Genomic DNA, 17,335 nt, shown 5'->3' on the forward strand with positions numbered 1-17,335 from the left:
TTACACATGGAACCTTGGACCAAATTATTCACGTCTCCCTCTGCAGCGCCCCCTAATTAACAGCTTGATGAGAAGGCTTGACACACACTTTTTTGACTGAATCCAGGAGCTGCATTCCAAGGTGCAAAAAATGTAAACACCGACTCCAGTAGTTCTTAACACTTGTGTCTGAGCCCACGGGCCAGCTGCTGTTAAATTGTTGACCTCATAAACCAGGGTTCAAAACCGGCTTTCAGCACTTAACCAACAAACGTTGTCAATGTCAAGAGGTCTGGCTTCAAAGTGCTGCACACCACACTCACGTGAACCCTGTCTTTTACCCCTGTCGTACTGAGAATACCAGCCATAGTCTGCCCACCCGGGTGCAATGTAACATGGGCACAACCAGGAGTGCAAGAGAAGAGCGCTCTGACACCAGCAAGGGTCATTTTCGGACTATGAAAAACTATTAAAATAAATAAAATAAGAGGGCAGGGAACGAAGCATGTGAGAGGGCAGGCAGGGCTGAATCCAAGAGCTGAGGAACTCAACCTGCCTTGTGCACCATGTAAACTGTTGTAAACGAAATTGTTTACTCGATGGTAACATGTGAAGCCCATAGAAGCCCAGGTTCTGGTGTTAACCTGGACTTCTTTAGGAATTCACAAGGGCATATTATCAAGCCCATTATCGCCGCTTTAGCGGCAGTTTCCTGCCGATAAAAGCGGCGATAATGTATCGTCCTTGCTTGATAATATGGCCCTTAGGGGCATATTACCAAGGGCCTTATCGTCGCTTTAGCGGGAATTTTTCCCGCTAAAGCGGCGATAATTTTATCGCCCTATTACCTAGCTGTCGCTAACACCAGCTAGCGACAGCTAATAGGCGATAGCGGGCATTTAGGGGCCCACTATGCATGTCAGCGATAATTATCGCTAATGACATGCATAGTGGGCGTGCCAAGCTGTTAGCGACTGGAAACAGTCGCTAACATCGCTATCACCTATTACCAACTTTTGGAAATAATCGCGATAAGCGCGATTATCTCCAAAAGTTAACGCCTGCCCAGAGCAGTTCTTAGCCATGTTAACCAATGGAAGGTGGATAACATGGCTAAGAGCATTGTCACGATAATGCATGAATATCGCTGATTTTACAGCGATATTCATGCATTTCCCACGATTTTTACCGCTTTTGAGAAAAACCTTGATAATATCAAGGTATCTCAGCGGTAAAAATCGTCGGAGCGCGGCGATATTTTTATACCCGCTAACCAAGCTTAGCGATGATTATCGCTATAGCTTGGTAATATGCCCCTTAATTCCTATAATCCAAGCAGGATGACAGAGCTGCCTTGATAGATAACCTTTTCCCTGTAATTCACGGTCAAGGAAGAACTTTATTTAAGCTCTTCAAAAAGGGAGCGAGGTTCCAGCAATCTTGTTGACATGTGGAAGAAATGCAAGGTCAAGGTTGATAGTGACACCAGCATTTTTATGGTGGTAGCAGGGCACGGACAAAGAGAAAAGACTGCCGCATAGAGAGCCGGGTTTAAGGATGATGATTCTCTAGAACCAATGCATATGCTTTATTTACATTCAGTTTCAAAAGGTCTTTGGTCTTAAACATATGACTGAAGCAGGACATTACCACAGTTTAATGGGAAAGTTACCCACACTTTGTTCTAAAAGTAATTTATTGAATATCAACAGCGTGGTTCTGAAAAGTAAAACCAAAAGATTGAATTAAAGCAAATTAAGAGTGAAATACACGTTAACGGACTCCACAAAGTGAGTACTAATTTTTAATAAATTAATATTTAGTGTATTTACCTTAAAAAAAAATCTTTAGTTCACACACAACTAAATAGAAATCATAAGAATTGCAAATGCATACAAAAACGATATTTCTAGCGCCATCTGAAGTAGTAATATGTGTTTGATGGTCTCTTAATGTTAAATAACGTATAGCCCATCATCATCATCAAGGGGTTCACAGCGGGAAGTTCTTCCTATTGTAATGGTCATAGGGTTCTCAATATAAAACACTTTTCCGTTGCACTTGTCCTGGAATTCACAATGTAAAACCCCTTCCCTTTGTAATTGCCAGAGAGTTTACAGATAAAACCACTTCCGGTTGCAGTTTTCAGAGTTCACAATGTAATATATTTTCCTATTGTATTTGTCAGAGAATTCACAATTAATTTTGTAAGTGCATTTTTTTCAAGAACATATGAATAACGATGATAGAAGGGGGATGAGAAACAGCTCCTTGCAGAAGGTAAGTCCTCAGATCTAAATTGGCGTGCAGCAATCACATGAGCAACGCCTCTCCACACCAGCAAATGCGAAAGGTATTTTTAGGCCAGCTATGAGATAGTGTTAAATGTTGTGCAGCGCTACTATCAGGGACTCAAGGAGCTGTGGGGCATACTACCAACAAGTAGCGATAATCATCGCTAAATAGGGATGATTTTTTTATCGCTGCCGATCGCTGGATATGTTAGCGGAGAAAACATGCTATTAGCAACGTTTTTCTCCATTGTGCTAAAATATCAAGCGGTAGCGGCGAAATGCGTGAATATCGCTGAGAATACAGCAATACTCACGCATTAGCGACAAAATGCTCTTAGTCATGTTATCCACCTTCCATTGGATAACAAGGCTAAAAACTGGTCTGAGCAGGCATTGGTTTTTGGCGATAGCGGGAATATTTCCATCGCTACGCCTGCCTTGCTAATAGGCTATAGCGACGTTAGCGACTGCTTTCAGTAGCTAACAGGTTGGGTACGCCCACTTTGCATGTCATTAGCGATAAATATCATTAACATGCAATGCGGGCCCCAAACTGCTCGCTATCGCCTAAAAGCTGTCGCTAACATCAGTTAGCGACAGCTTGCTAATAGAGCGATAGAATTAGCGCCGCTTAGCGGCCAAAAACAGCCGCTAAACCGGTGATAATTGCCTATCGCCACCCTTGGTAATATGCCCCTGTGTTTTTAAGGTAATGCTTTTATGTGTTTATAGGAAATAATTATTTCAACTATAATTTGTGTCTGTATCGTTTGTAGCAAAATACATATTCCACTTATGTTTCACAACTCTTCAGATTAACTTGCAAGGCTCTGACACAAAATATTACTGCGTGGACCAACCAGTTAGTGGCAAAACGAAAACTAAAAGGCAGCCAAAGCACTTTCATTAAAAACAAGCATTTACAATGCAACGGTTTCGCCTTACAAAAAGTTAGACACGCTTTCAGTTTTAGTAGAGGAGACCCCTTGCCTCCCACTGCAGCTGAAGCATTTCAGCGCTGTGAATTAACCCCCTCCTGGGAGAGTTAGCTCTACTTTTTCAGAGAACTTTTAAGGCATCTGCAAAGTGGACTCTGGCCCAGGGCCCCAGCCTTTCAAAGGGGGTGGGAGTGAAGGGGAGGTGTGGTGTGAAAGAGCCAGCTCTGTTCTACAGATTTTTGCGCTCATCACTTAGATTAATTTTTAAAGACAATCTTGGAAATTGTTTATTTTTTAATTTATTTTTAATGTATATTACAGACATTTTGCAGACAAAATGTGTTATACAAGGAAGCCATAGCTGGATGGATTAGTGAAAGTATGAATGGATGAGTGAAGGGGTGAATGGAATGATGAGGGAAAGGATGAATAGATGAGTGAATGCAATGGGGGGCTGAGCAGAGAGTGCATCAGTGAAGGGACGGTGCAAGGAGAGGCTGAGGAGAGTGCAGCAGTGAAGGGACAGTGCAGGGAGAGGCTGAGGAGAGAGTGCATCAGTGAAGGGACAGTGCAGGGAGAGGCTGAGCAGAGAGTGCAGCAGTGAAGGGACGGTGCAGGGAGAAACTGAGGAGAGTGCAGCAGTAAAAGGACAGTGCAGTGGGGGGCTGAGCAGAGAGTGCAGCAGTAAAAGGACGGTGCAGTGGGGGGCTGAGCATAGAGTGCAGCAGTGAAGGGACGGTGCAGTGGGATTGAGGGGAGAGTGTAGCAGTGAAGGGATAATTCAGTGAGAGGCTGAGGAGAGTGCAGCAGTGAAGGGACGGTGCAGTGGGGAGGAGGAGTGAGTGCAGCAGTGAAGTGACGGTGCAGTGAGAGGCTGAGGAGAGTGCAGCAGTGAAGGGACGGTGCAAGGAGAGGCTAAGGAGAGAGTGCAGCAATAAAGGGACGGTGCAGGGAGAGGCTGAGGAGAGAGTGCATCAGTGAAGGGATGGTGCAGGGAGAGGCTGAGGAGAGAGTGCAGCAGTGAAGGGATGGTGCAGTGAGAGACTGAGGAGAGTGCACCAGTGAAGGGACGGTGCCGGGAGAGGCTGAAGAGAGTGCAGCAGTGAAGGGACGATGCAATTGGAGGCTGAGCAGAGAGTGCATCAGTGAATGGACGGTGCAGGGAGAGGCCGAGGAGAGAGTGCAGCAGTGAAGGGATGGTGCAGTGAGAGACTGAAGAGAGTGCAGCAGTGAAGGGATGGTGCAGTGAGAGGCTGAGGAGAGTGCAGCAGTGAAGGGACGGTACCGTAAGAGGCTGAGGAGAGAGTGCTGCAGTGAGTGATGGTGCAGTGGAGGAGTGAGGGCTGCAGCCTGGATGGGGGGGCTGAGCAGAGAGTGAAGCGATGGCGCAGGGAGAGGCTGAGGAGAGAGTGCTGCAGTGAAGCGATGGTGCATTGAGAGGCTGAGGAAAGTGCAGCAGTGAAGGGACGATGCAATGGGGGGCTGAATAGAGAGTGCATCAGTGAAGGGACGGTGCAGGGAGAGGCTGAGGAGCGTGCAGCAGTGAAGGGACGATGCAATGGGGAGCTGAGCAGAGAGTGCATCAGTGAAGGGACGGTGCAGGGAGAGGGTGAGGAGAGTGCATCAGTGAAGGGACAGTGCAGGGAGAGGCTGAGGAGAGAGTGCATCAGTGATAGGATGGTGCAGGGAGAGGCTGAGGAGAGAGTGCAGCAGTGAAAGGATGGTGCAGTGAGAGACTGAGGAGAGTGCAGCATTAAAAGGACGGTGCAGTGGGGGGCTGAGCAGAGAGTGCAGCAGTGAAGGGACTGTAACAGGGAAGAGACGGTATAGTGGAGCTGAGGAGAGAGTGAAGGGCTGGTGCAGTAAGAAGCTGAGGAGAGTGCATCAGTGAAGCGATGGTACCGTGAGAGGCTGAGGAGAGAGTGCAGCAGTGAGTGATGGTGCAGTGGAGGAGTGAGGGCTGCAGCCTGGATGGGGGGGGGGCTGAGCAGAGAGTACAGCAGTGAAGCGATGGCGCAGGGAGAGGCTGAGGAGAGAGTGCAGCAGTAAAAGGACAGTGCAGTGTAAAAATAAAAATATGCCTTACCTCTAACATAAACTAAAATCAACATACATACCTGTCTGAACAACTCCGTGCACAGCGGTGCACATCGCTGAAGGGAATCGCCACAGGCCATGTTGAACCTAGAAAAGAGAAAATAAACATAAGATTAGCAAAAAAAATAAAAAATGGCTTACCTCTGAACGAAAACAGAGACAGAGAGTGAGGTAGTGAAAGAGAGTGAAAGTGACTTAGTGAGGTAGAAATAGAGAGAGTGAGGTAGTGAGAGATAGAGTGAGGTAGATAGAGTGAGACAGAGAGAGTGAGGTAGTGAAAGAGTGAGTTAGTGATGGAGAGTGATTTTGGTGGTAGTGAGATAGAAACAATGAGTGATGTTGTGACGTAGTGAGATAGAGAAGGACTGAGGTAGTTTAAGAGAGAGTGAAAGTGACTTAGTGAGAAAGAGAGAGAGAGTGAGTTAGTGAGATAGAGAGTGACGTAGTGAGTTGGAGAGAGAGAATGAACTTGTGAGCTAGTGAGATAGAGAGTGAGTCAGCGAGAGAGTGTTGTAGTTATTTTTTGAGTGAGTGACTTGTGTTATAGTTAGGTAGTGAGAGTGATATGGAAATAGATAGAGTGATGTTATGGAGAGAGTTAGTGAGAGAGAGAGTGAGATAGTGTTATAGATATAATTTGAGTAGTGATGTAGTTATTTTTGTTTTGTGGGAGAGTGAAGTAGATATAGAGTGAGGTAGTGAGAGAGAGTGAGGTAGTGAAAGAATGAGGTAGTGAGGGTGAGAGTTGTTGTGCTGTATTGAGATAGAAACAGAGAGATGTTGTGAAGTAGTGAGCTAGAGAGAGAGTGAGATAGTGTATGAGAGAGTGAAAGTGAGTTAGTGTATTTGAGAGAGAGAGAGAGAGAGAGTGAAGTAGTGATTTAGAGAGAGAGTGAAGTTGTGTGGTAGTGAGAGAGTGATGTGGTGAACTTTAGAGAGAGTGTCGTGATATAGTGAGAGAGAGATAGTGAGATATAAATAGAGTGAGGTAGTATATAGAGAAAGTGTGAGGTAGTGAGATAGAGAGAGAGTGAAGCAGTGAGTTAGAGAGAGAGAGAGAGAGTGAAGTTGTGAGGTAGTGAGAGAGTGTTGTAGTGAATTTTTGAGAGTGTCATGATATAGTGAGGCAGTGAGATAGTGAGATAGTAATAGATAGAGTGAGGTAGTGATGTAGAGAGGGTAAGGTAGTGAGATAGAGAGAGTGAAGTTGTGAAGTAGTGTGTTAGAGAGATAGTTACTGTGGTAGTGATATTGTGATGCTGTGAGAAAGAGAGTTGAGTAGTGAGGTAGAGAGAGAGTGAATGAGAGATAGTGTAGTAGTGTGAGATAGTGAGGTAGTGAGAGAGATACTGAGTTAGTGAAAGAGAGAGTGGGGTAGTGAGAGTGAGGTAGTGAGAGAGAGAGTTTGAAGGGACGGTATAGTGGAGCTGAGGAGAGAGTGAAGGGACGGTACCGTAAGAGGCTGAGGAGAGAGTGCAGCAGTGAGTGATGGTGCAGTGGAGGAGTGAGGGCTGCAGCCTGGATGGGGGGGTGGGGCTGAGCAGAGAGTGCGCCAGTGGAGGGATGGTGCAGGGTGAGGATGAGGAGAGTGAAGCAGTGAAGGGACGATGCAATGGGGGGCTGAGCAGAGAGTACATCAGTGAAGGGACGGTGCAAGGAGAGGCTGAGGAGAGTGCAGCAGTGAAGGGACGGTGCAAGGAGAGGCTAAGGAGAGAGTGCAGAAATAAAGGGACGGTGCAGGGAGAGGCTGAGGAGAGAGTGCATCAGTGAAGGGCCGGTGCAGGGAGAGGCTGAGGAGAGAGTGCATCAGTGAAGGGATGGTGCAGGGAGAGGCTGAGGAGAGAGTGTAGCAGTGAAAGGATGGTGCAGTGAGAGACTGAGGAGAGTGCAACAGTGAAGAGACGGTATAGTGGAGCTGAGGAGAGAGTGAAGGGATGGTGCAGTGAGAGACTGAGGAGAGTGCACCAGTGAAGGGACGGTGAAGGGAGAGGCTGAGGAGAGTGCAGCAGTGAAGGGACGATGCAATGGGGGGGCTGAGCAGAGTGCATGAGTGAAGGGACAGTGCAGGGAGAGGCTGAGGAGAGTGCAGCAGTGAAGGGACGATGCAATGGGAGGCTGAGCAGAGAGTGCATCAGTGAATGGACGGTGCAGGGAGAGGCTGAGCAGAGAGTGCAGCAGTGAAGGGAGGGTGCAGAGTGCAACAGTGAAGGGACGGTATAGTGGAGCTGAGGAGAGAGTGAAGGGATGGTGCATCAGTGAGAGGCTGAGGAGAGTGCATCAGTGAAGGGACGGTACCGTAAGAGGCTGAGGAGAGAGTGCTGCAGTGAGTGATGGTGCAGTGGAGGAGTGAGGGCTGCAGCCTGAATGGGGGGGGCTGAGCAGAGAGTGCAGCAATGAAGGGACGATGTAATGGGGGGCTGAGCAGAGAGTGCATCAGTGAAGGGACGGTGCAGGGAGAGGCTGAGGAGCGTGCAGCAGTGAAGGGACGATGCAATGGGGAGCTGAGCAGAGAGTGCATCAGTGAAGGGACGGTGCAGGGAGAGGGTGAGGAGAGTGCATCAGTGAAGGGACAGTGCAGGGAGAGGCTGAGGAGAGAGTGCATCAGTGATAGGATGGTGCAGGGAGAGGCTGAGGAGAGAGTGCAGCAGTGAAAGGATGGTGCAGTGAGAGACTGAGGAGAGTGCAGCATTAAAAGGACGGTGCAGTGGGGGGCTGAGCAGAGAGTGCAGCAGTGAAGGGACTGTAACAGGGAAGAGACGGTATAGTGGAGCTGAGGAGAGAGTGAAGGGCTGGTGCAGTAAGAAGCTGAGGAGAGTGCATCAGTGAAGCGATGGTACCGTGAGAGGCTGAGGAGAGAGTGCAGCAGTGAGTGATGGTGCAGTGGAGGAGTGAGGGCTGCAGCCTGGATGGGGGGGGGGCTGAGCAGAGAGTACAGCAGTGAAGCGATGGCGCAGGGAGAGGCTGAGGAGAGAGTGCAGCAGTAAAAGGACAGTGCAGTGTAAAAATAAAAATATGCCTTACCTCTAACATAAACTAAAATCAACATACATACCTGTCTGAACAACTCCGTGCACAGCGGTGCACATCGCTGAAGGGAATCGCCACAGGCCATGTTGAACCTAGAAAAGAGAAAATAAACATAAGATTAGCAAAAAAAATAAAAAATGGCTTACCTCTGAACGAAAACAGAGACAGAGAGTGAGGTAGTGAAAGAGAGTGAAAGTGACTTAGTGAGGTAGAAATAGAGAGAGTGAGGTAGTGAGAGAGAGAGTGAGGTAGATAGAGTGAGACAGAGAGAGTGAGGTAGTGAAAGAGTGAGTTAGTGATGGAGAGTGATTTTGGTGGTAGTGAGATAGAAACAATGAGTGATGTTGTGACATAGTGAGATAGAGAAGGACTGAGGTAGTTTAAGAGAGAGTGAAAGTGACTTAGTGAGATAGAAAGAGAGAGAGAGTGAGTTAGTGAGATAGAGAGTGACGTAGTGAGTTGGAGAGAGAGAATGAACTTGTGAGCTAGTGAGATAGAGAGTGAGTCAGCGAGAGAGTGTTGTAGTTATTTTTTGAGTGAGTGACTTGTGTTATAGTTAGGTAGTGAGAGTGATATGGAAATAGATAGAGTGATGTTATGGAGAGAGTTAGTGAGAGAGAGAGTGAGATAGTGTTATAGATATAATTTGAGTAGTGATGTAGTTAGTTTTGTTTTGTGGGAGAGTGAAGTAGATATAGAGTGAGGTAGTGAGAGAGAGTGAGGTAGTGAAAGAATGAGGTAGTGAGGGTGAGAGTTGTTGTGCTGTATTGAGATAGAAACAGAGAGATGTTGTGAAGTAGTGAGCTAGAGAGAGAGTGAGATAGTGTATGAGAGAGTGAAAGTGAGTTAGTGTATTTGAGAGAGAGAGAGAGAGAGTGAAGTAGTGATTTAGAGAGAGAGTGAAGTTGTGTGGTAGTGAGAGAGTGATGTAGTGAACTTTAGAGAGAGTGTCGTGATATAGTGAGAGAGAGATAGTGAGATATAAATAGAGTGAGGTAGTATATAGAGAAAGTGTGAGGTAGTGAGATAGAGAGAGAGTGAAGCAGTGAGTTAGAGAGAGAGAGAGAGAGTGAAGTTGTGAGGTAGTGAGAGAGTGTTGTAGTGAATTTTTGAGAGTGTCATGATATAGTGAGATAGTGAGATAGTAATAGATAGAGTGAGGTAGTGATGTAGAGAGGGTAAGGTAGTGAGATAGAGAGAGTGAAGTTGTGAAGTAGTGTGTTAGAGAGATAGTTACTGTGGTAGTGATATTGTGATGCTGTGAGAAAGAGAGTTGAGTAGTGAGGTAGAGAGAGAGTGAATGAGAGATAGTGTAGTAGTGTGAGATAGTGAGGTAGTGAGAGAGATACTGAGTTAGTGAAAGAGAGAGTGGGGTAGTGAGAGTGAGGTAGTGAGAGAGAGAGTTTGAAGGGACGGTATAGTGGAGCTGAGGAGAGAGTGAAGGGACGGTACCGTAAGAGGCTGAGGAGAGAGTGCAGCAGTGAGTGATGGTGCAGTGGAGGAGTGAGGGCTGCAGCCTGGATGGGGGGGTGGGGCTGAGCAGAGAGTGCGCCAGTGGAGGGATGGTGCAGGGTGAGGATGAGGAGAGTGAAGCAGTGAAGGGACGATGCAATGGGGGGCTGAGCAGAGAGTGCATCAGTGAAGGGACGGTGCAAAGAGAGGCTGAGGAGAGTGCAGCAGTGAAGGGACGGTGCAAGGAGAGGCTAAGGAGAGAGTGCAGAAATAAAGGGACGGTGCAGGGAGAGGCTGAGGAGAGAGTGCATCAGTGAAGGGCCGGTGCAGGGAGAGGCTGAGGAGAGAGTGCATCAGTGAAGGGATGGTGCAGGGAGAGGCTGAGGAGAGAGTGTAGCAGTGAAAGGATGGTGCAGTGAGAGACTGAGGAGAGTGCAACAGTGAAGAGACGGTATAGTGGAGCTGAGGAGAGAGTGAAGGGATGGTGCAGTGAGAGACTGAGGAGAGTGCACCAGTGAAGGGACGGTGAAGGGAGAGGCTGAGGAGAGTGCAGCAGTGAAGGGACGATGCAATGGGGGGGCTGAGCAGAGTGCATGAGTGAAGGGACAGTGCAGGGAGAGGCTGAGGAGAGTGCAGCAGTGAAGGGACGATGCAATGGGAGGCTGAGCAGAGAGTGCATCAGTGAATGGACGGTGCAGGGAGAGGCTGAGCAGAGAGTGCAGCAGTGAAGGGAGGGTGCAGAGTGCAACAGTGAAGGGACGGTATAGTGGAGCTGAGGAGAGAGTGAAGGGATGGTGCATCAGTGAGAGGCTGAGGAGAGTGCATCAGTGAAGGGACGGTACCGTAAGAGGCTGAGGAGAGAGTGCTGCAGTGAGTGATGGTGCAGTGGAGGAGTGAGGGCTGCAGCCTGAATGGGGGGGGCTGAGCAGAGAGTGCAGCAATGAAGGGACGATGTAATGGGGGGCTGAGCAGAGAGTGCGTCAGTGAAGGGATGGTGCAGGGAGAGGCTGAGGAGAGTGCAGCAGTGAAGGGACGATGCAATGGGGGCTGAGCAGAGAGTGCATCAGTGAAGGGACGGTGCAAGGAGAGGCTGAAGAGAGTGCAGCAGTGAAGGGACAGTGAAGGGAGAGGCTGAGGAGAGAGTGCATCAGTGAAGGGACAGTGCAGGGAGAGGCTGAGCAGAGAGTGCAGCAGTGAAGGGACGGTGCAGGGAGAGGCTGAGGAGAGTGCAGCATTAAAAGGACAGTGCAGTGGGGGGCTGAGCAGAGAGTGCAGCCGTGAAGGGACTGTACAGTGGGACTGAGGAGAGAGCGTAGCAGTGAAGGGATAATGCAGTAAGAGGCTGAGGAGAGTGCACCAGTGAAGGGACGGTGCTGGGAGAGGCTGAGGAGAGTGCAGCAGTGAAGGGACGATGCAATGGGGGGCTGAGCAGAGAGTGCATGAGTGAAGGGACGGTGCAGGGAGAGGCTGAAGGGAGTACAGCAGTGAAGGGACGATGCAATGGGGGGCTGAGGAGAGAGTGCATGAGTGAAGGGACGGTGCAGGGAGAGGCTGAAGGGAGTGCAGCAGTGAAGGGACGATGCAATGGGAGGCTGAGCAGAGAGTGCATCAGTGAATGGACGGTGCAGGGAGAGGCTGTAGAGAGAGTGCATCAGTGAAGGGACGGTGCAGGGAGAGGCTGTGGAGAGAGTGCATCAGTGAAGGGACGGTGCAGGGAGAGGCTGATGAGTGAGTGCAGCAGTGAAGGGATTGTGCAGTGAGAGACTGAAGAGAGTGCAGCAGTGAAGGGATAGTACCGTGAGAGGCTGAGAGAGAGTGCAGCAGTGAGTGATGGTGCAGTGGAGGAGTGAGGGCTGCAGCCTGGATGGGGGGCTGAGCAGAGAGTGCAGCAGTGAAGCGATGGCGCAGGGAGAGGCTGAGGAGAGTGCAGCATTAAAAGGACAGTGCAGTGGGGGGCTGAGCAGAGAGTGCAGCCGTGAAGGGACTGTACAGTGGGACTGAGGAGAGAGCGTAGCAGTGAAGGGATAATGCAGTAAGAGGCTGAGGAGAGTGCACCAGTGAAGGGACGGTGCTGGGAGAGGCTGAGGAGAGTGCAGCAGTGAAGGGACGATGCAATGGGGGGCTGAGCAGAGAGTGCATGAGTGAAGGGACGGTGCAGGGAGAGGCTGAAGGGAGTACAGCAGTGAAGGGACGATGCAATGGGGGGCTGAGGAGAGAGTGCATGAGTGAAGGGACGGTGCAGGGAGAGGCTGAAGGGAGTGCAGCAGTGAAGGGACGATGCAATGGGAGGCTGAGCAGAGAGTGCATCAGTGAATGGACGGTGCAGGGAGAGGCTGTAGAGAGAGTGCATCAGTGAAGGGACGGTGCAGGGAGAGGCTGTGGAGAGAGTGCATCAGTGAAGGGACGGTGCAGGGAGAGGCTGATGAGTGAGTGCAGCAGTGAAGGGATTGTGCAGTGAGAGACTGAAGAGAGTGCAGCAGTGAAGGGATAGTACCGTGAGAGGCTGAGAGAGAGTGCAGCAGTGAGTGATGGTGCAGTGGAGGAGTGAGGGCTGCAGCCTGGATGGGGGGCTGAGCAGAGAGTGCAGCAGTGAAGCGATGGCGCAGGAAGAGGCTGAGGAGAGAGTGCTGCAGTGAAGGGATGGTGCAGTGAGAGGTTGAGGAGAGTGCAGCAGTGAAGGGATGGTGCAGTGAGAGGCTGAGGAAAGTGCAGCAGTGAAGGGACGATGCAATGGGGGCTGAACAGAGTGCATCAGTGAAGGGATGGTGCAGGGAGAGGCTGAGGAGAGTGCAGCAGTTAAGGCGACGATGCAATGGGGGGCTGCGCAGAGAGTGCATCAGTGAAGGGACGGTGCAGGGAGAGGCTGAGGAGAGTGCATCAGTGAAGGGACAGTGGAGGGAGAGGCTGAGGAGGGAGTGCATCAGTGAAAGGATGGTGCAGGGAGAGGCTGAGGAGAGAGTGCAGCAGTGAAAGGATGGTGCAGTGAGAGACTGAGGAGAGTGCAACAGTGAAGAGACGGTATAGTGGAGCTGAGGAGAGAGTGAAGGGATGGTGCAGTAAGAGGCTGAGGAGAGAGTGCAGCAGTGAGTGATAGAAATAAACATAAGATTAGCAAAATAAACAAAATGCCTTACCTTAACTGAAAAACAGCAGCATACATACCTGTCTGAACCACTTCGTACACAGCAGTGCACACAGCTGCACGGAGACGCCACGGGCCATATTGGACCTGAAAAACAAAGAAATAAACATAAGATTAGCAAAATAAACAAAGTGGCTAGCCGTTGTGCAAACAGCATATGTCCAGCTTCTCAAGTATCACGAAAACGCAGAGGCGTGGGGTAGGCCATCGTGTGCTGTTTTCGAGCACCAAATGTGGCATTTTCATGTTTTTGAAAGCAAATAGTTATGTATTTTGCTACCCCTCCCCTCCTCGCCATTTCAGTTATTCACCCTCAGGTAGAACTCAATGTTCTATTGGATGTCCAAAGTTCAGGTGACCTCAGGGTAATTCAAGATGTAAATGAAGCTTCTCGCCCACTGTAAATTGAGCACAATGAAGAATTGAGCACTGGAACTGCGCAAGTTTGATATTTAGATACGCTTTACGTGCGTATGTTGTAAACTTTCATTTTTTAACTAAAACTTTTATTGCTAAAAGCTTACCATGTGGAAATCGATGCAAGCGTATTCAGGAGTTTGACGGGCATGCATGAACTCAACAGAATGAGATACGTCTTTTGAAAATAGAATCGCTTGTGTAAATGTATTTTCCTGTAACACTTCCCACCTGTGTGGCCAGCAATAGGACCCGTTGCTTAATGTATGCTGAAGGTATACCTGGTGGGCACAGATTGTTTTGGAACTGTGGCTTTGGTTTTTCATCATCAGACTGACACAGCAAGAGAAAGGCACAAAAAAGTCAGAAAGATAGGAAAAATTGAAAAGGGAGGAGGCAAAGACGAAAAAGAGCATGCAGGAGTGAGAGACAGGAGGTGTGGCTGGTGGAAGAAAGAGGCACGAGTTGGAACCTGGGGGCTAGGCAGGGCGGGAATTTAAAAACATACAACCGGGGAGCATATTTATTTTGCTTAAGTTTCTAATCCACTGTGGCTGGGACTGATCAATAAAAACGCGTCATACAATTATGAAAACGCGCAGCAAAAACATAGCAGAAAAACTAAAGGTTTGTTACTGCGTAAAATCTAAGCCACAACCAATAGTATAGATGACCCAAATTAAATTAGAAAGAAATACTAACTCGCCCGTTTTTTTTTTTTTTTTTTTAAAAGGGTCAATCACTTACTTCCCGCTGCACGTAGATACAGCATAAACAAACTCCGAAAGCCTTTGCAAATTAAGCTTAATGTCTATTTAACATTAGGGCAGTTGTAAATGGTGCCGAACCTGCGCTAGCAAGCACACGCTCTGCTGAAACGCCGGCTTCCGCCTGCACAGTGCACGCAAGAGGGTTTAGTATGAATGGAAAATAAGCTTGGGTGTGGCAGCAGAGATTAGAAAACCAGGGAAGTGCGCTGTTGAAAAGGTACACGTTTCAACTAGCATGCCATGAATTCAGAAAAACAGAAAAGTATTTAGCTCTGAAAAGAAAAACAAAAAATACGCGGCTTCACTTAACACCCCCAGTAAACTGCTCGACTCTAGTAGCTGATTGTTTACGTGAATTGAAAGGCATGTTCAGTTCCTAGCTGGCTGGGGTATAATAGTGTATTTTAAAAGCAAAGAAGGAATCGGAGCTACAGACCCAGCAACAGCCCGTCCATATCAAAGATGACGTGGGTGACAGGTAAAAACTGTGCTTGTCCCATGATCCCAGCTTCTGCGCGCTCCATGCTGTCAGCGTCCATAGACCCAAGCAACAAAACAAAAGAAGGACTGGGTTAGAAATCATAACCTGTAAAGCCGCGCGGCAACCATAGAAGAATGAAGCAGTCATCTTAGAAATGACTACTTTCTTATTGAACGCAGATTCGCATAATCAACTCGGTATACAAAGTATACACTGTAAAGTAGATGACTTATCCCTGGCTTGTCAACACAAAGCAAATCCGTAAAAGGTGAAAGTAAAATATTTTTTATAAATTTAATTTACATATAATCCTCTTATTTCTTAAAATTGAAATGTTTTATTACGAGTTCAGTGGTTTGTAATAAAGTAGGTTTCGTTAATTGTTAAGTCCGACCCACGTTTCTAAATTGAAGTTCCGTATTATTCTCAGACACTAGATAACAAGTCAGGTCCCGGGCCGGCCAGCCAATCAGAGCGCGGCCCGGGAAATGACGTCACGGGGGTGTCCCGGGCCGGCAGCCAATGGCAGCGCGGCCCGGGACAAAGGGGCGGGGCTTAAAAAAAGCCCGAGAAACGCCCCCGAATCGCGTTTTCCCCGAGAAAGCGCGATTGACAGCCTCTGTCTCCCAATGGCTAGCCTCCATTTATGGAGCTAGCCAATGGGAGACCGAGGCGGAACCAAAGTCAATATGTAGGATCAAGAGGTTTCGCCGTGGGAGGAGCAACTGCTACGCAGTTGCACCTCCCAGGTCGAAACCTAAAAAACAACCATCAGTAAGCAAAGTGAAACAAACCACTGACAAGTGAGAGAAAACACAGCTTTACTTAAGAAAATCTAAACCAGGCACAAGGCTGAAACAATTACGTGAAATTGCACTAGAGTTCAGTGTTATCTTTGAAATGTTTTCGTGGGGACCGTGTAGCCACACACTCATGTTGAAAGAATTACAGCTGCTATTTACCTCTCTCATGACTGGCTAGACTCTAGCTGTTACCTGAGTGAACTCAAAACATAACTTTGTGAATGTCACACCTTGGGGCACCAAGAACAGCTCTGCAGGTTCCTGCCCCGCACACACCCTTCTTTTTTTACCCAGTCAATGGCTTTTCAAAGCATCACCAACAGAGGGTATGTATTTTAACACAGGGAGGAGTTCTTGTGTCATTTTAATTTGACTGAGACATCTCAGTGGCAGAACGACCCCATTGCGAATACCTGTGTGTAGCCTGAAGATTGTGAGGGGTATTTATCTCACACATATCTTATTTTTCTGTCTTTTGAATTGGGGGATTGTAGTGACTGTGCCCATGGACCATTGGACCCATACCATATCCAATCACCTGCAAATGGATTTCGTTTCAAAATGATTGCCAAGTTCTGATATAATTAACTATATTCATTTCAATTATAATTATTACTTAAAACATTAATTTAACCTCCCTAACATGTGTACTGTAATTTATTATTTCAAAAATGTGTTTAAAAGCTATACATGTGATTAATTCACAAACTTTTTTAAAGTTTTCAAAAGTTGAATTAAGTTTTTTTAATTGTCAAAAAACTCCATGATTACATATATATTTTATCAATCAAGGCACAATATTTATAAACTTAAACGTTAAACTAATTTAAATTATTGCCCTTGTGACTAGAGCTGCCAGCTTTGGAACTCGGAAACTTGGTTCAAATCCTGATCTTGGCTCAAAATCATGTAATTCTGTGCAAATCCCTTACTCTCCCCATGCCAAAAAAATTGTAACGTAATCTAGTTCTCTTCTAAAGTGCTCCATTACCCTAGGGCGAAGTTCTCACTGTATGAAACTTCAAAAAAACATTAGTTCTTATGGGGCATTATTTTAATTCAAGTCCTCAATTGTTTTCTGTGATAGTGTGTTGCAGTATTGGTGATTGGCCAAGTATGGTGCTTGACTTACTGCAAGGCTGGGCTGAAGTACATTTCAGCCTAGTTTTGAGTAAATCAATCAATCAATCAGGGGTTTGTAAAGCGCAGCTGCTCAGCTGTGAGGGTCTCAAGGTGCTGGGGGGGGGCAGCTCCGTTGGGTGATACGATCATCTGAAGAGCCAGGTCTTGAGGTCCTTTCTGAACTGGAGCAGTGTAGGGCTTTGTCAGAGGTGGAGGGGGATGTCGTTCCAGGTCCTGGCTAAGAGGTAGGAGAAGGACTTTCCACCCGTTCTGGTCTTGTAGATGCGTGGGACTGTGACCAGGGAGAGGTCGGTTGATCTGAGGTTCCTCTTGGGGACTTGGAAGGAGAGGCAGTTGTTTAGGTATGCTGGTCCGGTGTTATGGAGGGCCTTGTATGCGTGCATGAGGAGCTTGAAGGTTATACTTCTTTCGATGGGGAGCCAGTGGAGAGCACGCATGTGTTGGTTGATGTGGTTGTGATGGGGGATGTCTAGAATCAGCCTGGCTGCGGCATGCTGGACGGTCTGGAGCTTGCGGAGGAGTTTTTTGTTGATTCCGGTGTAGAGGGAGTTGACGTAGTCCACTCTGTTAGTGATGCAGGCATGCGTGACCATTTTTCTGGATTCGGATAAGATCCATTTGAATGTTTTCCGAGTTTGCGGAGGGTGTTGAAGCAGGCCGAGGATACGGCATTAATCTGGCGGTTCGTATTGAGCGTTGAGTCCAGTATGATGCCAAGGTTTCGTGCATGGTCTGCCTGGGTGGGGGTTATCAAGGGCAGGGGGCCACCAGGTGTCGTCCCTTGCTGAGGGG

General features: G+C 47.9%; 1 protein-coding gene across 1 annotated transcript; it reads right to left on the bottom strand.

Annotated features, from left to right (window-relative positions):
* Positions 1 to 1,564: 1,564 nt before the first annotated feature.
* LOC144821854 (uncharacterized) lies at positions 1,565 to 14,649 on the bottom strand. The gene is made up of 5 exons (XM_078679010.1): positions 14,553 to 14,649; positions 12,950 to 13,016; positions 8,361 to 8,427; positions 5,329 to 5,395; positions 1,565 to 1,698 (listed from the first exon to the last, which is right to left on the bottom strand). Exons 1-5 carry the CDS (start codon positions 14,638 to 14,640, stop codon positions 1,685 to 1,687), a joined length of 303 nt encoding a protein of 100 aa, XP_078535136.1. The 5' UTR covers positions 14,641 to 14,649; the 3' UTR covers positions 1,565 to 1,684.
* Between the last annotated feature and the right edge of the window lie 2,686 nt (positions 14,650 to 17,335).

This window comes from Lissotriton helveticus, chromosome 2_2, assembly GCF_964261635.1.
Source record: "Lissotriton helveticus chromosome 2_2, aLisHel1.1, whole genome shotgun sequence".
NCBI classification, from domain to species: Eukaryota; Metazoa; Chordata; class Amphibia; order Caudata; family Salamandridae; genus Lissotriton; species Lissotriton helveticus.

Coding starts and splice junctions, on each gene's coding strand:
- LOC144821854 (XM_078679010.1), bottom strand. CDS start 14,640: ATGGAGCGCGCAGAAGCTGGGATCATGGGACAAGCACAGTTTTTACCT. Junction 13,017..14,552: donor TATGGACGGGCTGTTGCTGG/GTCTGTAGCTCC, acceptor TTTGTTTTTCAG/GTCCAATATGGCCCGTGGCG. Junction 8,428..12,949: donor GTACGAAGTGGTTCAGACAG/GTATGTATGCTG, acceptor TCTCTTTTCTAG/GTTCAACATGGCCTGTGGCG.